Genomic DNA, 26,830 nt, shown 5'->3' with positions numbered 1-26,830 from the left:
TACTCTCTTGTAACGTTAAATTATCAGCTAATAAAAAAGAGTTCACCTCTGCACCTGCCCATGATGATGACTGAGGAGGACACTGAAATGTGAAGCATAAATTGGGGACTATGCCAGCACACAAACAAAATGATTACGTTTAATAAAAACTACGTAGAAATCTCTTAAGATAGAGGACACAAAAAGGTTTTTCATGTGGGGGTAGGTACACAGGCAGGTGGGAGAAAGGGTGTGCCCAGCGTCCGGGGCTGACAGTCTCGCTTTGGGCACCTCCTTCATGTATCACGGCATATCCCCAGTGGAGAGGGGATGCCCGGGATGCCAACCACCAGAAGATGGAGCAGCTTTACATACCCACAGGGAGACCCCAGCACTATGGAGAAGCCCAGTAAAGCTTCTGAGATGATCACATCATCAGCTGGGCTCCACCCTTACACTACAGACAACAGACAGAATCAGAGGAAAGGTCTGAAGGCCTCTTCCTGTTCCCAGTCCTTTATTTATTCTATAATAAGTGAAGAGAAGAATAAACAACCCTTGTAAGAACGTTCACTCCCGTTCTAAGTAGCAGTGGGTAAAACTACTTATAAGAGAAGAGTTTATTAAGTACCCTTTCTGAAATTCAAACTCAACACTCTAGAGGAAAGAGGCAGGATACCAGGAGGGAGGAAAAGAGCTGATAATGAAAGAGGAAGCCCCCAGACAGCTCTGCCTCCCGACCTAAGGAACAGGCAATCAACATTTACTTATTTGTTGTTTTGCAGAGGCAATGCAGACATTTAGCACAGCCAGCAGAAGAAAACCAAATTCTTTGGTTTCTGATTAGCCTGCTCTCCAAAACCATCATACACCAATTAGACACTCTTTTAGAAAGGGAAGATTCAGCAATAGCTCAGTGTCTGAATTCTCACATTCCCAAGGCTTGGATTCTCAGTCTTGTGGCAAGCTTTTTTTTAAACAAAGCAAATATCCTTGTGGTTTGATTTTTTCCATTCCTTTGTTGATGCTTATCAAGATCAGATGGAAATATTCTCATAAGGACTTCAAGGACAAATGAAAAAAACAGACCACAAGGGAAATAGCTAAATAGTATTGCCAAAGTCTTCTTTTTGGTTGCCAAAGTTTTGCAATTTCACATTCAATCATGGTTCTAAAAACAAAAGCCAAAAGCAGAGACTCTAACAAGATGGTGTATGAATGGCTTACCCTGGTCAGGCTCGATGTGACCACTGTTAACATCAAGTTCTTCTTCAAGTTCTTCTGACAGTGAGTTCTTCAGGGGAAGTCTGAACACTTTGCCTTGTGTACGATATTCTTCCAGTTCGGACTGGAGTTCATCCACTTGGTCTTGTAATACCTGGAGTTTAAAAACCAACACAAGTCTCAGGTGTGACACCAAAAGCACCAGCAACAAAAGAAAATAAATAGATAAATTGGACATCATCAAAATGAAGAACTTTTGTGCTTCAAGGGATACCATCTAGAAAGTAAAAAGACAACCCACAGAGTGGGGGAAAAGATTTTTCAAATCATTTAACTGTAAGGGATTTGTAACTAGAATATATAACAAACTATTACAACTTAATAAAAAGATAAATAACCTAATTTAAAAATTAGGCAAAAGATCTGAAAAAACATTTCTCAACCAATAAGCACAGGAAAGATGCTCAACCTCATTAGTCATCAGGGAAATGCAAATCAAAACCACAATGAGATACCACTTCATACCCACCAGAATAGTTGGACTCAAAGACATAACAACTATTCATAAGGATGTGGAGAAATTTGAAGTGTCATACTGGTGGGAAATGTAAAATGCTGCAAACCCTGTGGAAAAAGTTTGGCAGTTCCTCAAAAGGTTAAAAATACAGTGATCATATGACCTAGCAATTCCACTTCCAGGCATACAACCAAGAGAAATGAAAATGTACATCCACACAAATCCTTGTACACAGATGTTCATAGCAGCATTATTCATAATAATCAGAATACCCATTAACAAATGAATGGATAAATACAGTGTGGAATAGCTGTACAATGGAGTGTAATTCTGCAATTAAAAGAGCCTAAGTACTGACACCTGCTACACCATGGATGAACCTTGAAAAATTATGTGAAGCAAAGGAAGCCAGTTACAAAGGGCCATATGTTATGTGATTCCATTTCTATGAAATGTGAAGAATAGGCAACAGAGGCAGAAAGTAGATTATTAGTTGTATAGGACAGGGTATCATGGGAGAGAGTACAGTTAAGTGGACTGATAGTTTCATTGGGGGTTATAAAATATTCTAAAATTTATGGTGACAGTTGCACAATTCTGTGAATATACTAAAAGATGTTGAATTGTACACTTTAAATGGGTGAATTCTGTGGGTGAATTGTATGTAAACCTGTTAAATAAAAAGCTGAACTGATTGGGGGAATTTTTGGAGGTAGAGCTGACAGATTTTACTAATGAAATCATTATCTTTAAGGACATATAAAGGATATGTGATTTGTTGATCTGGGTGATGGTTACATGAGTATACACATGTCAAAATTCATCAAGCTATACATCAAAAAAGACTTGTGCACTTTATTGTAGGTACCTCAATATAAAAATAAAAATAAGTAAATAATAAATTTTAAAAAGACATATAAAGAAAACACCACTACTTGCTTAGAATGAAGAGCCAAACTTAATTGTAAAAGCAGCGTAAATGTTTCATTTCTTTTCTCAAAATGTGCATATATACTTCCTGAGAAGGCAGGCTATGAGCACCCTCATAAGGAGGTGATTGTTTTCCTCATTTCTGCCCAAGTACAATTTTCACCTCAAGTAGTCAGACTCAGTTATACTTACCTTGTTAAAATAAACAAGTGCTTGTGGTTTAGAAAAAAAAAAAAATCACAAATTCCTAAGCTTAGAACAGTTACTTTAAAAAAAAACAGATGCCTATTTTTGTAAGGATGTTCTTGTCTCTTCTTGTAGGAATTTGTAATGATTTACTAGCTAAAGACTTAAGTGGTTTCCTTTTCATTTATTTACATTTTATAAATAAAATAAGGAATGTATTCAGAAAACTCCAAAAACCACAGGACTAAAACAAATTACATCAGATTAGGTCTTCACTGATTGATTATGAAAGGCTAATTTTGGAATCAGCACAACATGACCACATATTCCTCCACTTGGAATAAAACTTTATTTTCCTCTAAGCACTACCAATTTCTGACCTAAATAAAGCAGACTTAAACACAGTTTGCATGATTCCCCAATATTTTGGGATACTAAATGATAATAGTTGACATTTGGGTGAAGTGCTCATTCCGTCCCAGGCTCTGTTCTAAGCACTTTATATATATTTACTCACTGACTCTTTGCAACAACCCTATTGGTGGGTACTCTTCCTTTTACCATCTTTTGGATGAGAGTTGAGGCACCCACAAGTAAGTGGCTTGCTCACGGCCATACAGCCGGTGAGCAGAGGGGTGGGACCCGACCCAGGCACTCCTCCACGTGCTGTGCTCTTGTCGCCACTCACTCTGCACTGCTGCTCGTAGTCATTTCTCATCTGGGTCAGCCTCTCTTCTTGCAGAAAGAATTCAGCACTGCTGGGATCGAGGTCACCAAACTAGAAAAGGAAAAGGGAAAGCTTTCATTTGTCCCAAGTGTCCTTCTTTGACCTACAACATACCAAAGGCCCCAGTTAGTGGCGTTCACCCGGTCTCTTGAGTATGAGAGGAATGTGACATTCAAGCAGAAACACTGCCAGCTGGATGTTGGGGAGCACATACTAGAGTGATTTGTTCAACTAAGGCAGGGATGGCTTCTCTACACTGTGCCATGCAAAGTTTCCCACATATTCAACCTACAAAGTTACATCCCTGCAAAAATGACAGCTTCCTTTAGCCATCTAAATGATTCCCAAATAGAAGTTCTCTTAGTGGCTTTGATTCCACTTTTTAGTAAACTACACTCTGGGCTGCACATCAGGAAATCGCACTTAGAAAGACTTACCTTTTCTGCTAACACATTTTCCAAATTTCGCTGAAGTTTGTTTGTCAGATTCTCATACTCTGCCAACTTCTCTGCATTTTCCAGAAGCTCATTTTCTAGACGACTGTTTTCCTGAAGAAATTTGGAGAAATTAAATGGGCATAGATTAAAAATAAGTAAATTGCTGTACCATTTTATATGATGCATAAATCAGTGCTTTGGATTGAGAAAATTTGTTCATCTTGAAAGCTTTGGTAGATTAGACAAAAGCAAATAATTAAAAATTATTTATCTTATGACCCAAAACTAAGCCTCCTCTTTTTTTGGTCCTATAGAACAGAACTGTGCTATCCAATATTATAGTCACATGTGGACACTGAGCATTTGAAATACATATACTACCATATCGTACATATAAAACACCAGATTTAGAATAGCACAAAAATGTAATGAAATAGCTCAGTAGTCATTTTTGTATATTGATTACATGCCAAATGGCAATGCTCTGCAGATACTAGATTAAATAAAATGACTTAAAGTTAAATTCACTTGCTTCTTTTTACAGTCTAATGTAGTTATCTGAAAATTTGAAATTACATATATGGATTGCATTGTATTTCTACTGGACAGCAGTACAGAATATTTAATGACACAAAAAACATTCTCAATATATTGCTGAGTGAAAGAAAAGTGGTTGTTCATCTTGTTCATCTCAGAAAAACTATAAAAAGTAGAATAACCCTAAAACCAATTTTCATTAGTTTTAATATAGTTTGGTTTATATTTATGATTTTATTCTGGCTTAAAGATATAAAAGTTATACATATTCATATTTGTATGGTTAAATATTATAATAAAATAACACATCAACTGAAGTCCACCAAGGGTGGGTTTTTTTCTGTACGTATATTTGTTAGAGATTTCCACCCACAGTTGTCAAAAATAAAAAAAAACAGACATGCCATTTGACATATTTTCTACTCCAATGCTAAAGACTAATTGGAACAACATTATTTTCAAAGTATATTTTGCCAAAAGAATATAGAGCCATCATTTTTTTTTTTTACTGAAGTACAGTTGACATACAATCTTATATTTGTTTCAAGTATACAACAGAGTGGTTCAGCAGTTACCCACATTATTAAATCCTCACCCAACTACTTCAGTTACTATCTGTCAACATAGGAAGATGTTAGAGAGTCAGTGGCTGTGTTCTCCGTGCTGTACTACCATCCCTGTGACCGACTTATATTATGATTGAGAATTTTTGTGCCCTTTAACTCCCTCACTCTTCCCAACCTCTCCCCCATATGATAACCACTAGTCACTTCTCCGTGTCTGTCAGTATACTGCTGTTTTGTTCATTTCGTTTTGTTTTTAGATTACACAAATAAATGAAATCATATGGTATTTGTCTTTTGCCACTTAGCTTATTTCACTTAGCATAATATCCTCTAGGTCCCATGTTGTCACAAATGGTGGGATATCTTTCTTTTTTATGGCTGAATAATATTCCACTGTGCATATGTACCATATCTTCTTTATCCATTCATCTACTGATGGTCACTTTGGTTGTTTCCATATGTTGGCTATTATAAATAGTACTGCGATAAATATAGGGGTGCATAAAAGTTCACTAAGGACCTGAGAGAGCTTCTGGCAGGCACAGTGGGGCTGGGGGCACAATGTTGGGGATTGCTGCCAGAACCTGGGTTAGAAAGGTATGAGGCAGGCCCCCTGCCAGGGGCCTTCAGAGTTACCACATTGTACTTTTACAAAGGGTAACAGCATGATTATAAGTGATCTTTAGTCAGGTAACTGTAGTGGCCACGTGGAGGTTGGATAGATGGAAGGATGCACATAAGTCACATGAGTTGTGATGAACTCTGAACCTCTTCAGAGGCTGTGGAAATCAGGAGGAAGGGGGTAAACCTGAGAGGTGTTTCAGAGCACCAAGAGGACTTAGAGACCAGTGAGTGAGGATAATGGGGGATTTTACTTACACCACATGGTGATAATGTAGATTAGGGGGGAAATTCAGGAGAAGCAGCAATTTGATGGTTATGGAGTGAGAATTAGATCCATTTTTGATGTGTGGAGTTTGAGGAACCTCAACAATAGTGAATATTCCATATGCACCGAGTACCTGCCATACACTGTATGTGTAGCATCTCATTTAATCCCCATATCAGGGCTCTGGGGTAGGTATTACCATGGTGCCCATTTTTCATATTAGGAAACAAGTTTGGGTGACTTGATCAAGGTTTTCCAGAAAGTAGTGGTATCCAGATGGGAGCCAGGCATCTAAGTCCAGAACCCCTCCCTGCTTCATCTCTAGACCACACGGTCCCAAATTATCTGGTGCCAGAGTCCAGTTATCAGAAGGACCACTTCCTCTAAAGAGGCACAGGAAAGGAGAGGAGGATGTATATGGGAAAAGGCACATTTGGAAGCAGAGGAACAAAGCTGATGCCTCTGTGGCAGGAGACAATGTCGTCCGCTCAGATTAAGGGGGTGGGGAGGTCAGGGAAGGGAGAAGCCCTCAGCCAGGTGCCAAACAGCCCTGAGGGCTCAGTGCAACTTCCGGTGGGTAATAAGAACAAGGTACACTCAGCAGCACTGTCGGCAAACTGAAAAGCCTGGATACTCCTGAAAGACAGAGCCCAGCAGGGGCTCTGCCATACCTGCATCATGAGCCAGCCGGGCGAGCTTACAGGAATCCTTGGGCTGAGCCCTGGGAAGACCCTGCCCTCTCACAGAGCTGGGCTTCTCCATGTGGCATCCTTAGTAGGGATGCAGACCATCAGACTAAGAGGATGATTACCTTTAAGGAGAGGGCAAGGCGATCCCGGATGTAGTTCTCTTCTGTTTTTGCCTTTTCAATTTCCTGCTCAAGTTCCAAACGCTGCTTGCCCACCTGTTGCAGTATCTGCTCTCTCTCCATACGGAGCTCACTCTTTAAGGCTGCTATGCGCTCCTTGTACTCTTCATCCAGTTTCCTGCAAGAAGGAACAACCAGCAAGTTGCCATCACACCCCTCAGAGGTCCCCATGAAGAGCTACCAGAAATGGGAATGCAAAGTCACAGAAACTGGGAGCTCCTTTGAGAAAGTGTCCAGCGTGACCTTCCTTTGGGCTTGGCCACACCTAAGTCTCGCCAGCTGGGTGTGGCCAAGTGGCGGGCAGGCTGAGCCCCAGGGTGGTGGAACGGGAGGTCCTGTCCTACCAACCGCACCTGAGGTTGTACTCATTCCGCCGCTCTATAGCTGCATGGTGATCGTCCACCTCTGAGGCCATTAGAGACTTGAGCTTCTCAGCCTTGTCCAGATCTGAACGTAGCTTCTCTTTTTCTCTGACCACTTGATCAACTCGCTCCCTAGAATCAGAAATAAACTGAGTTATTTAAAGGGAAGGTGTTTCTAAGCAACTAGTAGACCCAGAAAGGCTCTCAGCTGGCTTGCTTCAATACAAAAATGAAACCAAGTCAACCAAAACCCTTCCAAAACAAAGACATTCGGCAGCTCCCTTCTGAAGGCTGCATGCAAACCTATGCTCTACCTCATGTTCACAGCGGCAAGATATAGGAGATTAGCCGGATTTGCATAAAGAATGTATGGCCCAGGCAAATGAAAATCTTGCTGGGCAAGTGGAAAGGGAATGGAGCAGGTGAACCTCCCAGTCAACTCACAGCAAATGCCGTATCTCAGCCTTGAAGCTGGCCAGAGCTGCCTGGTGAACGACGTTCTTGGGGCCCAAAAGTTCATTTTCAAGAGCGAGCGTCAATTCTGTCAGGTTGATATTTCCATCAAGGCTGAAATCCAAGGCCTAGAAATCAGAACAAGTCAAGACAATCACAAATTTTGTCCTCTGAAAGCCAGGGATGTGAAGACAAACTCCAAGAACTGAATTTATAGTCAAAAAGTTGTATGATTACTTTTTTTAGTGGTTGCTTAGGAACATCTTCAATCTAGACCAAAACTAAGTTCTAAGAAATCAAAACGTGGTTATTTGCATGTTAAAAAAATACTATCTGATGCTATAAATAAACACAATAGCATAACTCTAATCTTTACCAACCAGAAATTAGTTAAGAGCATTTCTCTTGTCAATAATTTAGGGGTTAAAAACACAGAAAGTAGTTAGTGACAGACTCCTGGTGACAGGGAGTAGGAAAAGTTACCTCCTATCTCTTAGATCTTGTGAATAGAAGAATTATTAAGAATCAAATGAAATCACAGTTTCAGAAAACACTGGAACTTTCAGTCCTTCCCCAATTTGTCACTTTTCTCCCGTTTCAGTTGCCACACCTTCAGGATCTCCTGGCTGTTCTCAATGCCCTCTTCCTGCCAGGAGTCAAGTATTCTCTCCACAGATGCACAGCCCATCCCATCATCCAGGCAGGAGAAGACACGAAAGCCAATGGTTCTCGTCATCGCTGCTGGGGTTGTGGTACGTCGTCTGCTCTCATCGAAAGACTGGAAGAAGAGGTTTGAATGACCTCAGGCATTTCAACAATGTGTTGGTCACGATCAAAACTGGTCAGTCTTGAGCACAAGGAGCAGAAGGCGTGTTTCTCTAATCAATACTACTAGAAAAAAGGGTTATACAGACCCCCTAGTTCCCTTTCCCAAGTGAGTCAAGAATGCAAATCTTATCCAAAGCAACTGATCTGGTAGAGTTCCTTGACACAAATGGGATGGATCTCTCCTTAACACCAGGTTTCTTTTGACACACAGCTAACATTAAAGGGCATAATTAGTCTTCCCACTCTAATTTATGGTCATTTCTTAAACCCAACTTTTCCTTCCCAGTGGCTTAGTCCTTCTTTCTTATCCTTCTTTTGCTTCTTTCTCCTCAGTATTTTTCTTCAGAGAACATATTAACTCATTAGAAAGTATTCAAATGGGTTTCAGCTTCTACCCACAAAGAAACTACTTCCTATTTACTTCTTACCTGCATGGAGAGGTGTCTTTTCAATTGTCTATATGGAGTAGACGCTGATGGTGTAAGGGATTTTCCATTTTTGAACAACCCATAGAAAAAATCTTCTACACTCATTGTACCATCAGGATCAAGATTATGGAAGACTTCCTCAAGCATCTGGAAAAAGGTAATCACATATTTTAAATAGTTCACTCAAAATAACACAAGGCCCAAGTACACTTCTGGCAATAGAAACTGTCACCACTGTTGATCCCAGGACTCCAGAAATACAACTTCTCCCTTTATTTTCATTCCACTGAGTTTGTTTTCTTTCCCAGTATATGTTCTTCCCCCTCACTCAACTAAATAAAAGTCCATTTTCAACAACTTCCTAACCTTATGAAACTTAACAATTAACACACTCTTTAGAACAGGTAATCCTCAATGTTGCTATACATTATTCTTACAAATTAAAAACTTAAAAAGTATAACTATATCATGGGTGGAGGATATGAACAGACAGACACTTCTCCAAAGAAGAAACTCAGATGGCCAACAGGCACATGAAAAGGTGCTCCATATCACTCATCATCAGGGAAATGCAAATTAAAACCACAATGAGATTATCACCTCACACTAGTTAGGATGGCCAACATAGAAAAGACTAGGAACAACAAATGTTGCTGAGGATGTGGAGAAAGGGGAACCCTTCTACACTGCTGGTGGGAATGTAAACTAGTTCAACCACTGTGGAAAGCAGTATGGAGGTTCCTCAAAAAACTAAAAATACAAATACCATTTGACCTGGAAATTCCATTCCTAGGAATTTACCCTCAGAATGCAGGATCCCAGTTTCAAAAAGACATATGCACCCCTATGTTTATCGCAGCACTATTTACAATAGCCAAGATATGGAAGCAACCTAAGTGTCCATCAGTAGATGAATGGATAAAGAAGATGTGGTACATACACACAATGGAATATTATTCAGCCATAAGAAGAAAACAAATCCTACCATTTGCAACAACATGGATGGATCTAGAGGGTATTATGCTCAGTGAAATAAGCCAGATGGAGAAAGACAAGTATCAAATGATTTCACTCATCTGTGGAGCATAAGAACAAAGCAAAAACTGAAGGAACAAAACAGCAGCAGACTCACAGAACCCAAGAATGGACTAACAGTTGCCAAAGCGAAAGGGACTGGGGAGGGTAGGTAGATGGGAAGGGAGGGAGAAGGGGACTAAGGGGGATTATGATTAGCACACATAATGTAGTGGGGGGGGCACGGGGAAGGCAGTATATCACAGAGAAAACAAGTAGTGACTCTATAGCATCTTACTACACTAATGGGCAGTGACTGTAATGGGGTATATGGTGGGGACTTAATAATGGGGGGAATCTAGTAACCACAATGTTTGTCATGTGACTGTACATTAATGATACCAAAAAAAGTATAAAGATATAGTATCCTACTGTTTTAATAATAAAAATTAGTTGGACATTCATTAAACCATTATATGGGGTGACTGTACATGATATTTTGCCACCACTGAAATTTTGAGGTTGGTATATTAGCACAGCAGAATTTGATCTGGGACAGATTGCAATGATCTAAGAATCTGGGACTGAAACCTATGACTTGGGATTTGGAACATTGCTTGGAACAATACTGCCTGCTTTGGGTTTTTATTTGTCATAGTGCTTTAGCACAGGAGAAATGAAGATGGGAGAAGAAAGACTTTGTGTGTGAAAAATAGAAGGGTTCTAAGAGATGTAAGAGAAGGGAATTTTGCCTGGAGATTTTGCACCCTCTGGCAGTAACCAAGCAGTCCTCATCATATAATTGGGGAAGGGGAGACTGGACTACAGTCTTTCTAGAAGCTTGCCTGGGATTATGGTTCGTTCTCTAGCTCAACAGAGGAATGGAAAGAATACAGCAGCATGAATCCCTGACACCACAAAAGAGGGAGAGAAGGCAAAGTCCTTCCTCCTGGCAGTTGGATTCTTATTATTCTGTAGGGACATGCCTCCTTTGTACAAAACAGAAATCACCTGAGGACCTTAACACACAGACTGATATATTTAAATCTGGAAGTGGGGCCTGAGATTCTGCATTTCTAGAAAGCTCTCAGGTGATGCCCATGTTATCAAGTTGCAAGGAAAAAGAGCAAGCAACAAGTTTACTCTTGTTGCATTAGCGCCTACAACTGGGTCTGTTCTCACAAAGGCCTCTGGACACATCCTCAAATTTTCAATATTCATTCATTCATAATCTGGACTATTGTTAGGATTCATGTCATCTCATAATTGTTGATTTTACTCTTCATATAAGTGTTTGAGTCACTTCTTTTATGTCAAATACTTTTTTCCAGTTTATATCCAGTAGAAAACATCTGCCTCTATTCTTGTTTTTATACCACTTCCTGTGGAGAGGACTCTGAAACAAGAAAACTTAAGAGTAGAAATCTTCCAAAGCAGCAACAGTTTCTCATAGAGAATTGTACGATGAAACCAATGGACAGGTATTTGGGGTAAGATTCTGAGGTTGCCAAGATTCCTTAGCTTCTTTGTCTCATTTTTATCAACCAAAAGAACACTTTCTTAGAGGACTAGGCTTTCATGTCATCAAACTGGAAGTCATAATAAAACGCTGGTTCACTGACAAGTTAACCAGCCCATTCCGGCTCTAACCTTAGCTCCACACTGCTTGGCTTTGTGACCTTGGCCAAATCAATGTACAGCTTCCAGAAAGCTTAAACACCCAGCACCTGATCCACTCAAAGTACTGGAGCAAGTGAGTCCTGCCGGTTATTGTCCATGGCGGTGTGGGCAAATGGTGATTAAGAGGGTGTGGATTCAGAAGATGGCAGATGGGCAGGGTTGGGCCGAACAGAGTGCAAGTCAAATGGGCACCTGGGGCAGCCCATGCAGCCTGTGCAGGAGCCAAATCTAGAACCCTGAGGACATCCTTCCTCCCCATGAAACACTAGCCAGGTCTTTGCATGGCCAATTGCCCAATGTGTAGGTTGGGAAATAACGCACAAGAATAGGGATCACAAACCCAAATACCGGAGAGGATAGGAAGGCGATGTGAATGAATGAATGAGGCAGAATAGTCTTGAGACATTAGAAAGTAGTGCCATTTAAAGCACTGAACCCAGCACATGAGTGCATGCTTTGTCCAAAGAAGCTGGCTGCTGCTCACTGCCAGCAAAATGGAACCAAATCTTGTGACTTTTAGAAAAATCCCCTGACTTTAAAAAATGTAGCAAAAGTTCAATTTTTAAACTTTGGGCAGGCCAAATAAAGTATCCTTTGGTCCATATCTGACATCTAGGGTAGGAGTTTGCCGTCAATGCCTTACAGCTGTCCTTGTAACGAGCAGTGATCTTCTTTAGATTTTCTTTATCTATCAAATGAGGGGAGTGACTAAATCTAAAATTGCTTTCAGTTGTAAAATTCTAGGATTCTAAATTGTTTGTTGAGATCATGAACATTCAGCTCCTCTGTGGTCTAGAGCTACTAATACAAAGTACTGGAGTATTTCATAACTTTTTCTGGAGGAAGAACACTATGTAAAGACTATATTTAATAAGCAGTCCTTTACTCATCCTGAGATCAGAGGAAAATAACTGAATGTGATACTTCTTTTCCCAGGCTCTGGGAGCTCCACCACAGAAGAAAATGCAACTCACCACAAACAGCTACAGTTTATTCCAAGAATTGTTCTTACATAAATAATCCAAGTTTGTGTAATATCACTTGGCAAAAACAACCCATGGTTCTGCGAACTGCACTGGTTTATAATTTAGGAGGATGAATTTAATTTTATGACTCAACAGCCACCACTAAAAAATAACTGATCATTGAGCCATTAAAAAGGTAGCTGAAGGGAATGTAATAGTCACATATACAAGGGAGATGGGGAGAGAAAAAAAGCCTTTCTGCACGCCAGGCTACTAGGAAGCTTTTGATGATAAATTTCTTTCTGGTTTAGGAAATACCACTTAGCCCTTGAGGAAGCAGACAGCTTGGCTTCAAATATCATTACGATCAAAGATTCTCAAGCTACAACTGTAGCCCTAACCTCTAGGTCTCACCAGTCCTAATTTTCAGCTCTTTGAAAGATATCTTGGAATTACTTATAATCCTGTGTTTCATGGCTTTTCAAGTGCCTAATCCTGCCAATCCACCTCTTAATTTTTCAGAAAGCATAAAACTCAGCATTTTACCAAGCAAGAGTCTTTTGCGGCCTCCTTTAAGACTCTTGTGTATATTGTCGAGACCACTGGCCTATCCTTTTCCACTTCCTCATGACCAGATGGCTCCTGGCTGGTCCCCTGACCAAAGGCTCTCTTTACATCAATTTGCCTATAAAAGCAGCTCAGACCATCCTCAGCATGAAGTTCTTCCTATATATTATTCAGTCTGCTGAAGAACACAGGGATGATGCTGAGATCTTCTCTCCAAAAACCTAGTCATCAGCCTGGCCTTCAAACTATTCCCCAAACTTGACTGAACTCCCTACTTTGTCCTTCCAGCACACCTCTCCTGAATTTTGCTCCATGAATGCCACAACTACAAGTACACCTGACATCACGGCTGCACTGAGCTAGCGTCTGATGATGATGTGGGGGAACGTGCTTAGCACAGAGAGAGGCACATGGATGGGCTCAGTAAATGCCAGCTATTGTCAGTTTTTCTCTCCACAACACAACACGAGCTCCTCAAAGACAGAATCTTCATGGATGACTTTCTAGGAAAAAAAAGAATGGAGGCTCTGTGACATTCTGCCAGAAGCGAATACATGGCTGTTCCCAGCCTATGGCCCATTTAGCTTTTAGCATGATTATTATTCCTGAATAAAAATATGATACTAGGCTTACCTCTCCATCAACATTTTGCAAACCATACTGCTCACAGATGGAGACCAGCTTCTTTTGGTTGAGGTGACCATCACGGGTGATCCCCAAATCTTCACAAACCTCCTGTAGTTTCTCTTCTATCCAGTCTCGGGGAGGAGAAGACCCACTCTGAGAAGCATGCAAGTCATCTGGGTTCCAAAATCTTAACTGGCCTGAAATTAAAGCAGATAGTGCATTGTCCTCAAAGGAATTCCAAAGAAAGAGAACCTAGTCTCAAAGAAAAATGTGCTTTTTAAAGGAAATACTATTAAAAAAAAAAAACATTATAAATGTTGATTATTTTGGTTTTATCCTGAAGATCAAACTAAATGGAACCATTGGTTCTTAGGCTGCTGCTAGAATAAATTAGGTACTTTTTTGTTCACTGGCAGTCATACCCATGTAAGAAATATCATTTCCTGCAGTCATGCCAAGGTTCTAGGCTTGTTTTATTCCAAATGAAAACATTCTCAGGCTCAGGCTTTGGTGTGACAGGAAGAGAAGGCTGGTTGAAAACTATTCCAAAGAGCCTCAGCTAGTGCTAGACTTTATTGATAATCTTAATAATCTCCACTTTCTCTTCTGTCTAGGCACTAGAACTGCTTTTTACCAGGAAGGCAATAATTTCATGCTGTCAAAAAATAATCATACAAATCTCAATATTAGTCTGTTCCCAAATCTTTACAAATCTGAATATTCTGACATGCAAACAATCCGACTTGAAAGAATAAATGGTTGCAAGCTGCAAGTTACTAATTATATATTAAGGATAAGTTTTATTTGAAGACTTAAGGATCAAATTACTTATATAAAAATAAAAATTTAAGCTCTATTAAAAGGTCTTACTTTTGGTTAAATTTTCTACTTACATATTAGAGATTCTGTAAGGTTATTACTTAAACATGAGATAATTACTGACAGTTTTGGACAGTTGAGAAGAGCCTTTAGTGCCGCGCCTACCATTTACCTAAGAAATTAAGGCCATCACGTCTGTGTCTTTCCAGGCTGGAGACCTAGAGAACACAGGGCGATTATAGCACTTTTAAGTACAGCAAACCCAGGGTAGGCTGTGAAGCAGGCCGAGGTGCTGTCAGCTGGACCACAGCTCCACCTGCTGGCTAGAAGATCAAAGTGTTTCCATGCTCCTTAAACACATCTGAAACTTGGCAAGGGATGCATTGTAATAGGTCACTATTTGGTTTAGGACTGTTCACAGATTAATTTGAAAGTCTATATAAGAAAGTAGCTCAAGAGTGAATTGCACATCTTAGTTGTCATATCTTGCACGAAGTTAAATGCTAGGATTTTAAAACTATGAGCTACCGAGTGGGAATAAATGTTCTGTTGATGTTTTTCAGTTTACTTCTTAGCTGGCCTCAGGCACGCAGGGCTGTTAGGAAGAAGGCTAACAGATGCAGGAAGGGGAGTGTGGCAACTCCCTGGTGAGTGGCAGCGCCCCCTTCCCAGGCAGGCCCAGATGCACAGTCAGTTCCTACCTTCCGCTTCATACTCCTCACTGCGTGGCATCTTCCAGCACTAGAGAAGGCAAGAGAAGAGGATTATTGTGCTTTAGATGTTTTTCCCAGATCACTTTCTAGCTCTAAAACCATCATGTGAGTGAATCACATGAGTCAGGACCCTCCAGTGCTTTTACCCAGGCGCGCTTTCCCCAGTCAACCAGCCAATCAAGAGGCGACTCCTAAGAAACACCACCACCTTTGCAGTATTTCACCAAGGATTTGCCTTTCACATTTGCGAGGTCACTCACTGAACAGCAAAACCTGTAACAACCTATAAAACCAAAGCAACTATCCAGAATCCACCAACCAACAAGGGTTTGCCCGCATACATTTAGGAATTTGTTCAGTAAGTGTTTATTGGGTGCCAGGTATTATGCTATATCTTTGGAATACAGCTATGACAGGACAAACCTATTTCTTGCAAGAAGTTTATATGCTAATAAAGACACACAGATGAAAAAATAGGAAGAACAATATTGTAGTGTATTAAGTGTTATGATGGGAAAGTTCAAGATGCTATGAGGGAATCTAAATGGGATCCTTCAGACTTGGGAGATCAAAGCAGACTTCCTAAAAGAAGAATGTCTAAACTGAGACCTGAGGATGAGCTGGGGACAGTCAATGAAAAGAAATAAGCAGCTACTATTTGCTGAAGTGGAGAGACCAGAATGCGCCTGGTGTATTTCTGGCACAGTGAGGAGGTAGAGGTGCAGCCCAACAGGTAGGCTGGAAAGCTCAAGCTAAATACACACACCTTTCCTGGTAAATTACACTAAAAGCTGTGAAATTTATCTGAACCAGGCCATTCTGCCCCCTTATTCTGCTGTGTCATTACTGGGCCTTGCCCAAGTCATACTGCACAGCTGTAGTTTGGGAACTGCACAAAAGCACCCAGCCAGGGGCCCAAGTCAGAACGAAAACCACTGGGTGCCAGGGAACCACGTTGACTGGCCAAGCGTGGCACAGGTCTGCTTCTGACAGGGGTGACAAGCAAGTCCCACCAGAGAGCCGCCTCGTCACTCCTGTCGGGATGTTCTACAGCCACCGCAGGAAATCCTGGTGAGGGAAGGTGTATCCCCCTCTCAAAACCTGGCTGCTGTCTTGGCAAAGATCCGGCTTTATTGAACGAAGCTACTTAGATAGCAAATAACCAGCCCATTCTCTGTGATGCCTAAACTGTACCAGATGGAACTAATTTCTTAGGACTCTGCAATAAAGACAACAGGAAAATAAGCCTAATTAACTCCTGTCTCCAGAGGTGGGATTCCTCATGGCAGATGGTGTGCCCCCTAAAATCCCTAGGTTGCACCTGGCCAGTAGCTCATACAAGTCCATACGAGTCCTTCCTTCAGGCAACCTGAGCCCATCCCCTTTGTTCCCCTCCATACGCACTCATGCCAGTCCTCTCCTGAGGACTTACTGAGGGACAGCCACCTACTAGGGTTTCACAGTTCCATGTCTTACTTAGAAAGATACTGAAGACAGCACCAATTCACGAGTTCACCAAATTTTGCTGCATGAAACTGAAACCTCAAACTGACAATGCCGAGATGGATGACTCCTGCCATACAGATGACATCCAAAGGCTGTAACTCAAAACAGGTAAGTTCTCTACAACTCATTCAGATTACAACAGAAAGTCACTTATATACAGGGCAGCTATGGAAACTGATTTAGGGCACAGTGTGATTTTTGTTGTTTGTGATTACAATTTTATCAGCCCACATTTTCACATAAAAACAACTCAAACCTGGTGAATATATGAGATATGAAGGGAATAGGGAGGGAGCAGTGGAGTAAAACAGTCCTTAGATTTTCTTACATTATTGTTTCTGGACAGAGTTCAATATTTTTTTATATATAAGAGTTTTAAATCAATAAAGCCCCACTAATAAGAGCATCTTGCCTGTCTGTTCCTCCACATTTATTTCTTCATCCAATAGGGCAATGATTTAAATGTTCATACTACTTTGCCCCCCAAGTTGTGAAGATTCATTATTCAGCATCAAAGTTGAAAAGATCTTAAAATGAAATCCATTACGTCTACCAAAAAATGAATAAAATAGGTTTTGTGATCTAAGAACCATTTGTCAAAATAAAACCTACCAAATCACATGAAGGGGATGATTTTTAACAATAGCACAAGTGAACTGACAGGAGAAATGGCAGAATATATTATTTCTGGATGGGAAAAAGGCAGGGAGCCCTCCCTGGGATACATAATTAGAAAAATGCAAACACACACGTTCAAAAAATCCTTGGTAACAATTTCTAAAGCAACAAGGTATTTATCTTGCTACAATGAAAGTCTATTTCTTACATTTGCTCACTTCTGAATTCATTTAAAAACAGGGAGCAATTAGTTCAAAGGAACAAGAGGCTCCAATACACTGTTTCCAAATCTCAGGAGTCTATGAGACAGGGTGCATATGTCTGATTCCCTCTCCGGACGGGGCTTCCCGGCTGTCTTCTTACCCTGACTCACCCTCAGTGAACAAGAGACCAAGTGAAGGGGTTACAGCACAGACATGGGAGCCAGACTGCTTGCTTCTAAGTCCTGGTTTACCTACCCGGTTGGGTGTGGACAAGTTTCTTATGCTCTTTTGCCTCTGTTTTACCATATGTAAAATAGGAATAAAGTAGTACATATTTCAGAGCTGGTCAAATGCTTGGAATTGTGCATCTCTACCTCCACATAACAAGCACTATAAAATTTATTTGTATTAGACATGTGTTATGTAGGACATATTAAATTTAGAGTTGCAGATTTCTTTTCATTACCCTGTTTAAATAAGAAGCATGACTTTGGGTGGTCCTGGGGAGGTATCAATTATTCATGTAAATTTGTAAGAAAAACGTGAAGTCCCCAGCAGATATGCAAAGAATACACACAATCAATTCACATAAGAAGCAACACAATCAAACAAATATGGAGAAAGGTTCAATAGCAATCAAAGGATAAATCAGAATGAAGAATCATTTTGTTCCCATTAAATTAGCAAAATATTTAAGATACAATTCCTACTACCATCAAGGTTATGATTTAAAAGTGGCCTGTTTGTATGATTTAAAATAGACTTCTCCTACTATCAAGGCTATAATTTAAAATAGGCCTGTTTATATGCTACTGATAACAGTGTAATGGATATTACCCTTTTAGTAAAGAAAATGGCTTTATATACCAAAAATCATAAAAATGTTTATACACTTTGATCCTATAATTTCATGATTTTCAATGGCAATAAAAGAAAAAAAATATGTGTAAACATGTACATTCAGCACTTTTTGTAGAAGTATTGGAAACACTTTAAATATTCAACAACGGGGCATAAAGTATAATGACACATCATCACATAGTCATTAAATGCGTAATTACAAAACCATGTAAGAACATAGAAAAACATCTTATGAAATTAAATGAAAGACCATAACAAAATGCTATCTACACTAAGATTACTGCTGGCAAAAATATTTATAAATATTAGACAAAGACTGGAAGGAAAGATAATAAAAATAGTACATTTGGTTGAGGGGCTATGGGAACAATTGTTTCCTTTACTATTACAAATGTTTATGCAGTATAAATAGGTACTACTTCATTATTTCTTTTGCCCACCTGCCCTCAAATTCTCACTAAATGAATTTCCTATGACCTGGAGGTAGGAAGAAAGGGAGCGTTCTTTTCCCTTTGGGACGTACCCCTCCGTAATGTCCCTGACAGAAAGGGAAGGCGTGGTGGGAAGCCCTGGTGCTGTCCAGGAGGGCGAAAGCTGCTGATGCCCATGCTTCTTAGCAGAGTGTGGAAATATCTGCACACTCAAACCTTGGCTGCTGTCTTGGCAAAGATCTGGCTTTATTGAATGAAGCTACTTTGATAGCAAATAACCAGCCCATTCTCTGTCCAAGATCTGCACTGGGGACAGTGAGCATCACTGTCCAAAAGAGGCATTCTTGTGGCAGCCCAACCCACTGGCATCAAGCCAGGCACAGCCTTCTAAACCCAGGCAGAACTAGCCACTTAAATGAGTTCACAGGAAGCCTTAGGATGAGTGGTGGTGGGGTGAGGGGGAACTTGTCTTAAAATCTCTAGGGTGACAGTTTCCCGAGCATGTCTCCCATGGCCCTGTGTAAGAAACATACATGCAGCTGCCACCAGTCCTGCTAGAAGGAGAAGCAAGCTTATGCTAATTGCTACGTTTTCATTCCAGGACCACTTCAACTGGAGATGGAGTTTGCCCCCCACATATATGTGCCATGCTTCTCTCCGGTCTCCACCAAGAGCTGTGTTTCTTTAACGAGAGGGAGGTAAGCACATGGCCGCTGAACATTTGTTATTAAATGGCAGTTTCAGGGGTGGGGGGCTTCAATTCATTCACAGCTCATTTATTTTTGTTCTCATTGCCCGGAGCCATTAGTTCCAATTAAAAAGCAAGGGGAAGGCAGGGGAGGGGGGCGGCAGGTTAGAAAGTTGGGGGGATCAGATCAGTCAGCTACTGGACCACCACCAGTAAAACAAGACATCATACGAGGTCCTTCCCTTGCTGATGGTTCACACAGTGCATGAAAACGTGAAAGCCAGGCAGGTGGCCTCTAGACACAGATCAGCCATGAGCATTGCAAAGGAGATAATCATGAAAATCTTCAGAAAAGTGGGTGAGGAAGAAAGGGACAATTGCTGAGATGTATTCTCAATACTAATTCATAAAAAAGGATTGCTAATTTCTTTTTCCCTGAAATCTTATGTGGCCTCTCGTTGGTAAAGAATGGATATTAATAAATTCTAAAAGATCATTCCATGGGACTTGAGCTACTCCAGACTCTGGAGGCCAAACGGCCAAGCACACGGGCACACAGGCTAAGCAGAGAAGCTGCGCGGGCGGAGTCCGGCTCTGCACACTGTACGAGCCCTAGTACCTTACTTCATCGGCAAAGTGGGGATGACCCTCCTAATGGAGACACGGAGGCGTACGACTGGCACTTAGAAAACGCTGGCGATTATTATTTCAGCCAGCACAATGACGTGGTTAAGGGTTTGAACTCTCTGAGTTCCGTTTCAACCCCACTACTTACTGGCTACACCATCTTGGGCAAGTTACTTACCTCTCAATGTGCCTCAGGTTCCTCATGGGTAAGCGAATAGCAATACCCACCTACAAGGGTGTAAGCACTTAGAACAGTGCTTGCTACAAATTAAGTGCTGGATGTCTGTTAAGTAAATAAATATTAACAATGACTCACTCTTCCTACTGCTTGGGTGTTCAAAATTAGGACAAGGGCAGAGGAAAGGAGTAGAAGACAGATCAGCAACGGTTTCAAGAACAAATCAAAGAGACTGAGGAAACTGTAGCTTTGAGCAGAGTAGCTGTGATGAAGCAATCACTCCTGATTCAGCTTAGCAGCAGGGCGTCTCTGGGGGCCCTCCCCACGGGGACAGTGTCCCCTGGTGGCCACACTGGCAGGGGCTGCCTGCACTGCCGTATTCCCATGCCTGGGGTGCTGGCCAACAGCCCCGTTGAGAGCAGACAGAGGGGTGATGGTCAGAGGTCGCCGGTTGCCGGGCCCCCGAAATGGCTGCTGCAGAAGGCAGCCCCGCCCCGCCTCAGGCAGACAGAGGGAGGGGCGTGCCTGCCCTGTGAGCTGTGTATCTCAGTGTCACGCTGGCCATCGTGGCCAGCTCTCTGTCGTCCTACAGCTGGACGGGAGTGCCCCCCACACGTGAGCTGCATAGACCGCAACTGCTTTCAGGAATCCTTTTTTGGGAAGGGCACCTGCTTTGCTGGACTGCGGAGCAGATGGCCCGAGCCTCTCAGATCCCGGGCTTCAGCCCCCAGGCTGGGCCAGCATCTGCAGCTTGCGGGCCGGCGTGGCCCCTGCCCACAGCAGTCCCTGCGCAGCCCCCACCAGCCATCTGCTCCGCGCAGGCCCTGTGCCCCGCAGGATGGAGAGCTAATTAAAAGGACGGTGGGGCACACATGGGCTGTTCTTTTCCAGCAGAGGCTGCTATGTCAGCAGCCTTAAACAGACTTCTTTTTTTGAAAAGGGGAAAGCCTTGTAAGCCCAGAGGAAGGAAATTTACTACAATAACAAAGCTCCCATAACAAACAGCTGCAGTGTCCCTTTTACAAGCACCACACTTAGCTAAGCACCGGAAGCTTCTGAAGAAAAACAAATGTTTAGGAGAATGCTTTTGATAGAAACTTTAGGCCTTTTCAATAGACAGCATCTATGGCGTATTTAACTAACAGTCTTGTGTATTTAAAAGGCCTGCACTCTGAGCCACATACTGGAAGCTGAGTGTGCCTGGCAGTGCTGGCTACTGTTTCTGCAGGGACACAGTTCCTGGGACTTCGGTTCATTTCCCGCTATCCTGCTGGTGAAGGCAAAGTGGGCAACAGAGAGCCGGACAGCCCAGCTCCCAACCTTGCTGTTCTGAACCCAGGGACAAGCTGCTCCGTTGCTAGGCTGTCATGACTAGAATGCAAATCAGTTCCTTTATCTTTAAAGACATTAAAAGCTACCAGTAAGTGCTGGGGCTAACAGGAATTAGTATATTATTTTTAAGTAAGCACACATTGAGATGAGACCTACTACATCACTAAGAAGCCTCCAGTACTGCTAGTGTGAAGAAAACGCTGAATTTAAAAAGTTTGAGCCTTAAGCCTCTTCTCCTTCCAAGGTTGGGGACTGTTTTTGGTTCAGTGGATTTTAAGGTCCTTAAGGGAAAGGGATTTTTTAAATACATCTGCTCCTGGTATCTTGCCCATCAGAGCTACTCTTAATGGATAGCGAATCTTGCTTTTCTTTCCATTTGGAAAATACCTAATGATCTGGTTGGAAATGTTACCATCATCATTAAACTTGATTTTTGATTTTTTTGTTTATTTTCAATTTAGAAAATAAGTATTAGAAATTGTTGACCTGGAAGGAGATAGGGGTGTGGGCTGGACTCCAAGGAGATTCCCTCTGGGATCAAGTCGGAAAGACTGATGAGAACTGCTAAGCTGGAAGGTCTGCAAGTTGCAGCCTGTGTTACAAGAGGCTTCTTATTAGTTTTGAAGAGGCTTCTTACATCCCTTTCAAATGATCCATAATTTTATCTTGAATGAGCATTTCATCTCTGGGATTAGCCAGATGATCTAATAAGATTTAAGAAATATAAAGGCAACTACTGGGATTCTATTAATGAAAAATTGAACCTGATGATGTCACATCACTTGATGGAAATAACTGCCATCAGTAATAAAACTGCACAGTGTCCAAGTCAATACCAGAACAAAAGATATAACAGGGGAAGGATGGGAAAGTAGGTACATTTCTACTAAAAAGCTCTTGGCAGAACTTCTCTCAGTTATTAAGAAGTTTGCTCCAGGATTAGTTTCTCTATACAATGTAAATAAATAATTCATGAAGTTTAACTGCATATGTGAAAATGAACATAAGGAGAATATATATGCTTCACACTTCCTTAAGTTTGATTTTGGTAGGGTAGTAAAATCAGTTTAGTTTTATTTTGTTTTCTGTTTCTGTCTTAGTTTTTACACAACCTACTACCACCCAGTCTCCTGCCCCCATGAACCAACAAAAAGACTTGATTTGCTTGTCCATTCTTGGCTAATGAATTGGCTTTAACTTTACTCCCAGGTTCTCACTTAAGCTGCATGGTTCTGGCTTACAATACTATTGTCTGCCGTTGGAGAAATAATTGTTTAAAGCCTCTTGCTCTTGATAAGGATCTTACTAGACCTGATTTATTCCCCGTGGAGGAAAACAGTTAACAAGGTGTCCCCTTGTTTTCAAGGAGGGCAGAAAGCAAACTGACCCTGCCTCAATTGTATTAATTGGGCAACCTTCCTGCCAGGTCTAAGCAACACAGAACAGAACTGACAATCAGTTTTGTTTTCTCCCCCCATTTCCACTCACCCTCAGAAGAAATGTGAGCATGACATTCAAGGTCAGTTCAGTAGCCATTGCATGTAAGCATATAAAAAGGAAAACAATGCACTTTGGAACCTAAAAACTCACTTCTGTTTCTTAAGTAAAGCAAAAAACAATGACAATCAAAATTTTCATACCTTATGCTGGAATCAAGAATCAAGAATGTGGCCTTTGTTAGTCTGGATTAACTCAGAATAGAATGTCCAACTGAATTGCCTTGAGTGAAAATGATCCCAGGAAAAAAGAAAAATCACCACTTTCTTTTCAATACCACCCCAGATGAGAGGTCAGACTCCCAAGGGACCCATTTGCCAGATAAACATACTGAATTGGAAGGTAATATATGTATGCTTCAGCCTGATGGAGGGACTTGCCTGTCGCTTGTGAACTAGCACATTCTGCTTCAGGATTTCCAAACCAAATTCTGAAACACATTTCAGTGCCAAAAGTTTAGCAAGATTACAGTTGTCTTTCCCTATGGAATGGCTTTATGGCCTTGTAAACAACTTGGTAGGGGAGCCATGCTTAATGACTAGGTTAGATATTTTCTGTTTCAGTAGGAAAGAATCAAATTGCCTGAATAAAGCTTGTGTGTGTGTGTGTGTGTGTGTGTGTGTGTGTGTGTGTGTGTGTGTGCGTGCGCGCGCGCGCTGGGGGTGAGCAGGATGGACACGATTAAATGTTTATAATTTATGTTAGGGCTTTACCATATATGAACTGAAGCAAAGGTCAAACACAATAAGAAAGCACTCATAACAAGGTTTATTCTCATGTATTCTACTCAGGGGATGAGGCCGAGGTTGCGGAGCACTTGCTGCCCCATAGTAACAGCATGACTGTCACCCAGAGCTCTGTGTCAGCATGGTGTGCCATGAATGGGAGGACTCCAGGTCACTGTGCCTCATTAAGCCTGAAGCTTCATGTGGGACTTAAATTAAAAGGAAATGTAGTTGCTTGAAAGCAACCTGTATGATGGTGTGATGCTCACTGCCTGCATTTCTGTGTTTTCTTGGGTGGCTGGAGAGGGGTGGAGTTCCAGGTAGACTGCAGAGAAGTGAGATGCCGAGAATGACCTGTAACTGTGGTTGCATATATGTGAAAGAAGGCCTTCCAGATAAGGATGTGGGAAAAACACTGTGAGCCACTAACCTGGGAGTGTAGGCATGAGCGCAGTGTTAGCAACTCCCCTGCTATGGAACAACCCCAGAGGGAAGGCTGGGGATACTGTTTTATCCTTTCAGGATATCGCTCACTTATCCCTACAGGATGAGTTCCTAGAAGGAAGTGAGACGCCCTGAGGACAGCTTTGACAGCACTTGTGAGACCATTTCATTCCACTGCTCACCTTTCCCCAGGAATTTGCTCAGATAAAATAATTATTTGATTCATCCAAACTAAAATTAGTGTCCTGTTAGGTAGCAGCAATTAGGTTCCCCTTCATTTAACTTCTGACAAAAGATTCAGGTCCTTTGTCAAAAAACTCTAAAGTCACTTTAGGGAAAATGAGGCATGTCTGAAGGCGGGAAAACTGCAGTCCAAAGGCAGGCAGGAGTTCCACCTTCCCTGGGCCAGAAGCCAGGGGTCTGCGAGCCCAGAGCCAGCTGCCCACCCGACTAGCCTGTGAACTACTGATGTCGGGGGACGCGACCTCCTCACTCCTTCCATACTGCCCAGTGGCACAGAGAGGAAGCAAGAGCCCCTGGTAAGAACACAGCAAAGGAATAAGGTCTTAACACCCAATGGCAAGACACAAAAGGGCCTCAGTCAAACCAAGGGAGAAAAAGATGCCAACAGTACAACACAGAACTCCTGACAGATTCTGAAGTGCTTATAAGTTACAAATAAATAAATCCCACAGGTCACTGAGAATTTTCCCCTCCCCACAGTTCCCATCTGGGGGCCCCTCTAGAATACGGACAATCACCAGCCCTTCCGAGAGACCCAGACAGCTTCTGCAGAAGAGACAAAGGTATTTCTAGCACAAGCCCATGCTACCAGGAGCATGAACTTCTGTTGGCCAACTGAGTGGCTCTGAATCACTGAGGCTACTATGGAAACTGGCCAGGAAACAGGAATGCTATCTGGACACAGCAGTGTGCAAACAGCCCGACATGTGGTGAAACTGTGCTGCCAGACTACATATCTGTGAGGGCAGCATGTGTGACCTGCAGCCATGGTTACTGCCAAAGCTGCGGCTGGCTCTTCTTACTGCCAACAAGAACATCAAAATGTCTGAAGCTATTAACTTTTTTAAGTGATGAATTGATTTGAAAACTGACAGGCTCCATTCAGCTCACAAAACACTTCATTTCTAGGCAAGGAAACAGCTGGATGAGCTTTGGTTTGCATCCACATTCAGCAGTTTAAAAATGACAGGGTAAAAGGGTGCTGTCTGGTACTCCTGTAGGCTTTCTGAGTGGGATATAACAGCCTCTCCGAGTTGAGTCCATAGGAGTCCTAGAGGAGAACAGACATGGAGACAAATGACCCTTCCCCTGCCTCTATTTGCTGTCCGACGGAGGGTGGGTAGGTGAACACTAAGATGTCCACACGTAGCACTAAAGCTTCCACACATAGCACCCAGGTCATGCCTAAGAGGTTCAGAGAAGTTCGGGAAACTAAAGTACGATTCTCCTAATGTACCCTTTACTAAGACTAAGCAGCAAGATTTTTCCCAAACTCAGACCTTAACTCTTACCTTTATTGCTAGATCACTGTCCTCAGGGCCTTCCCTGTCCTCAGCCTCACACTCCCCTTACACCATCTGGGGGGGTTCTATTTCTCTTCTCCGGCTGCTTTGTTCTCTCTTCTTGCTCACATTTCTGCCACTGCTCCTTCACTTCTGAGGGTACTCAGGAGGACAGATATCACTTGTTTTTAAACAATGGTGCAACATTCTGATCAGCAGACCAGTCATGTATCTTCTAAACTACAGGATTTATGGCTGCTTTCATTTCTGTTTGGTACCTGGGCAATTCCTAGTTCCCTTTTGTTAATGGGTTTTCTAGGAAGTTGAAGATGCTAGACATCTGACTGCTAGAGACATTACTGGAGCAAGTTTCCTGCAGATTTCAGCAAGCTGCATGTGGACACTGGACAGCAAGGAACACACACATGCACACACTCAACATCAACAATCTTTAAGTTGAAGTACTTTGTCTCTTTTCCAGTTTATATTAATATCTGCAATATTTGCATCTCCACTCTGAGCTGGGATTTGCAAGAAATATTTAGAGCTTGCTCAGCATGGCATTTTCAATCATGTTCTATAAATGGCATGCTGGTAAATGAGCCATAAAGAAAGAATAAAGAAAATGTTACTGCTTCTTCTTTATTGGTAGATTATGGTGATGTGGGAAATAAAAGAAGGGTGATGAGGGAGGCCGGTGAAGGTCCTCTGGCTGCTGGAAAGCTGGCCGCAGCTGTGCACCACAGACTCAGCATGAGGCACCATGGCAGCAGCTGAGGCCGCGACAAGACCCAAGCTTTAAAGCCGCACTGTCCTGCCACAAAGGAGGAGGTGCCGCCTCTCAGAATGCCTGAACACGCTGCTTTCGTTTCCTCCCT

At 41.9% G+C, this 26,830-nt stretch overlaps 1 protein-coding gene across 16 annotated transcripts in view; it reads right to left on the bottom strand.

Annotated features, from left to right (window-relative positions):
* NIN (ninein) overlaps positions 1-26,830 on the bottom strand; it is a 94,675-nt gene that overhangs the window by 35,066 nt on the left and 32,779 nt on the right. For all 16 annotated transcript variants that reach the window (XM_036917435.2, XM_036917476.2, XM_036917486.2 and 13 more), the window contains 10 exons: positions 15,305-15,344; positions 13,791-13,981; positions 8,932-9,078; positions 8,286-8,453; positions 7,667-7,803; positions 7,214-7,354; positions 6,804-6,978; positions 4,001-4,111; positions 3,525-3,614; positions 1,207-1,357 (listed from right to left, as the gene is read on the bottom strand). In XM_036917435.2, coding sequence (XP_036773330.2) covers positions 1,207-1,357; positions 3,525-3,614; positions 4,001-4,111; positions 6,804-6,978; positions 7,214-7,354; positions 7,667-7,803; positions 8,286-8,453; positions 8,932-9,078; positions 13,791-13,981; positions 15,305-15,344 — 1,351 coding nt within the window. The remainder of the gene's footprint in view (positions 1-1,206; positions 1,358-3,524; positions 3,615-4,000; positions 4,112-6,803; positions 6,979-7,213; positions 7,355-7,666; positions 7,804-8,285; positions 8,454-8,931; positions 9,079-13,790; positions 13,982-15,304; positions 15,345-26,830) is intronic.

The sequence above is a fragment of the Manis pentadactyla genome, chromosome 11 (genome assembly GCF_030020395.1).
Source record: "Manis pentadactyla isolate mManPen7 chromosome 11, mManPen7.hap1, whole genome shotgun sequence".
NCBI classification, from domain to species: domain Eukaryota; kingdom Metazoa; phylum Chordata; class Mammalia; order Pholidota; family Manidae; genus Manis; species Manis pentadactyla.
This window is presented reverse-complemented; position numbering and strand designations above follow the sequence as displayed.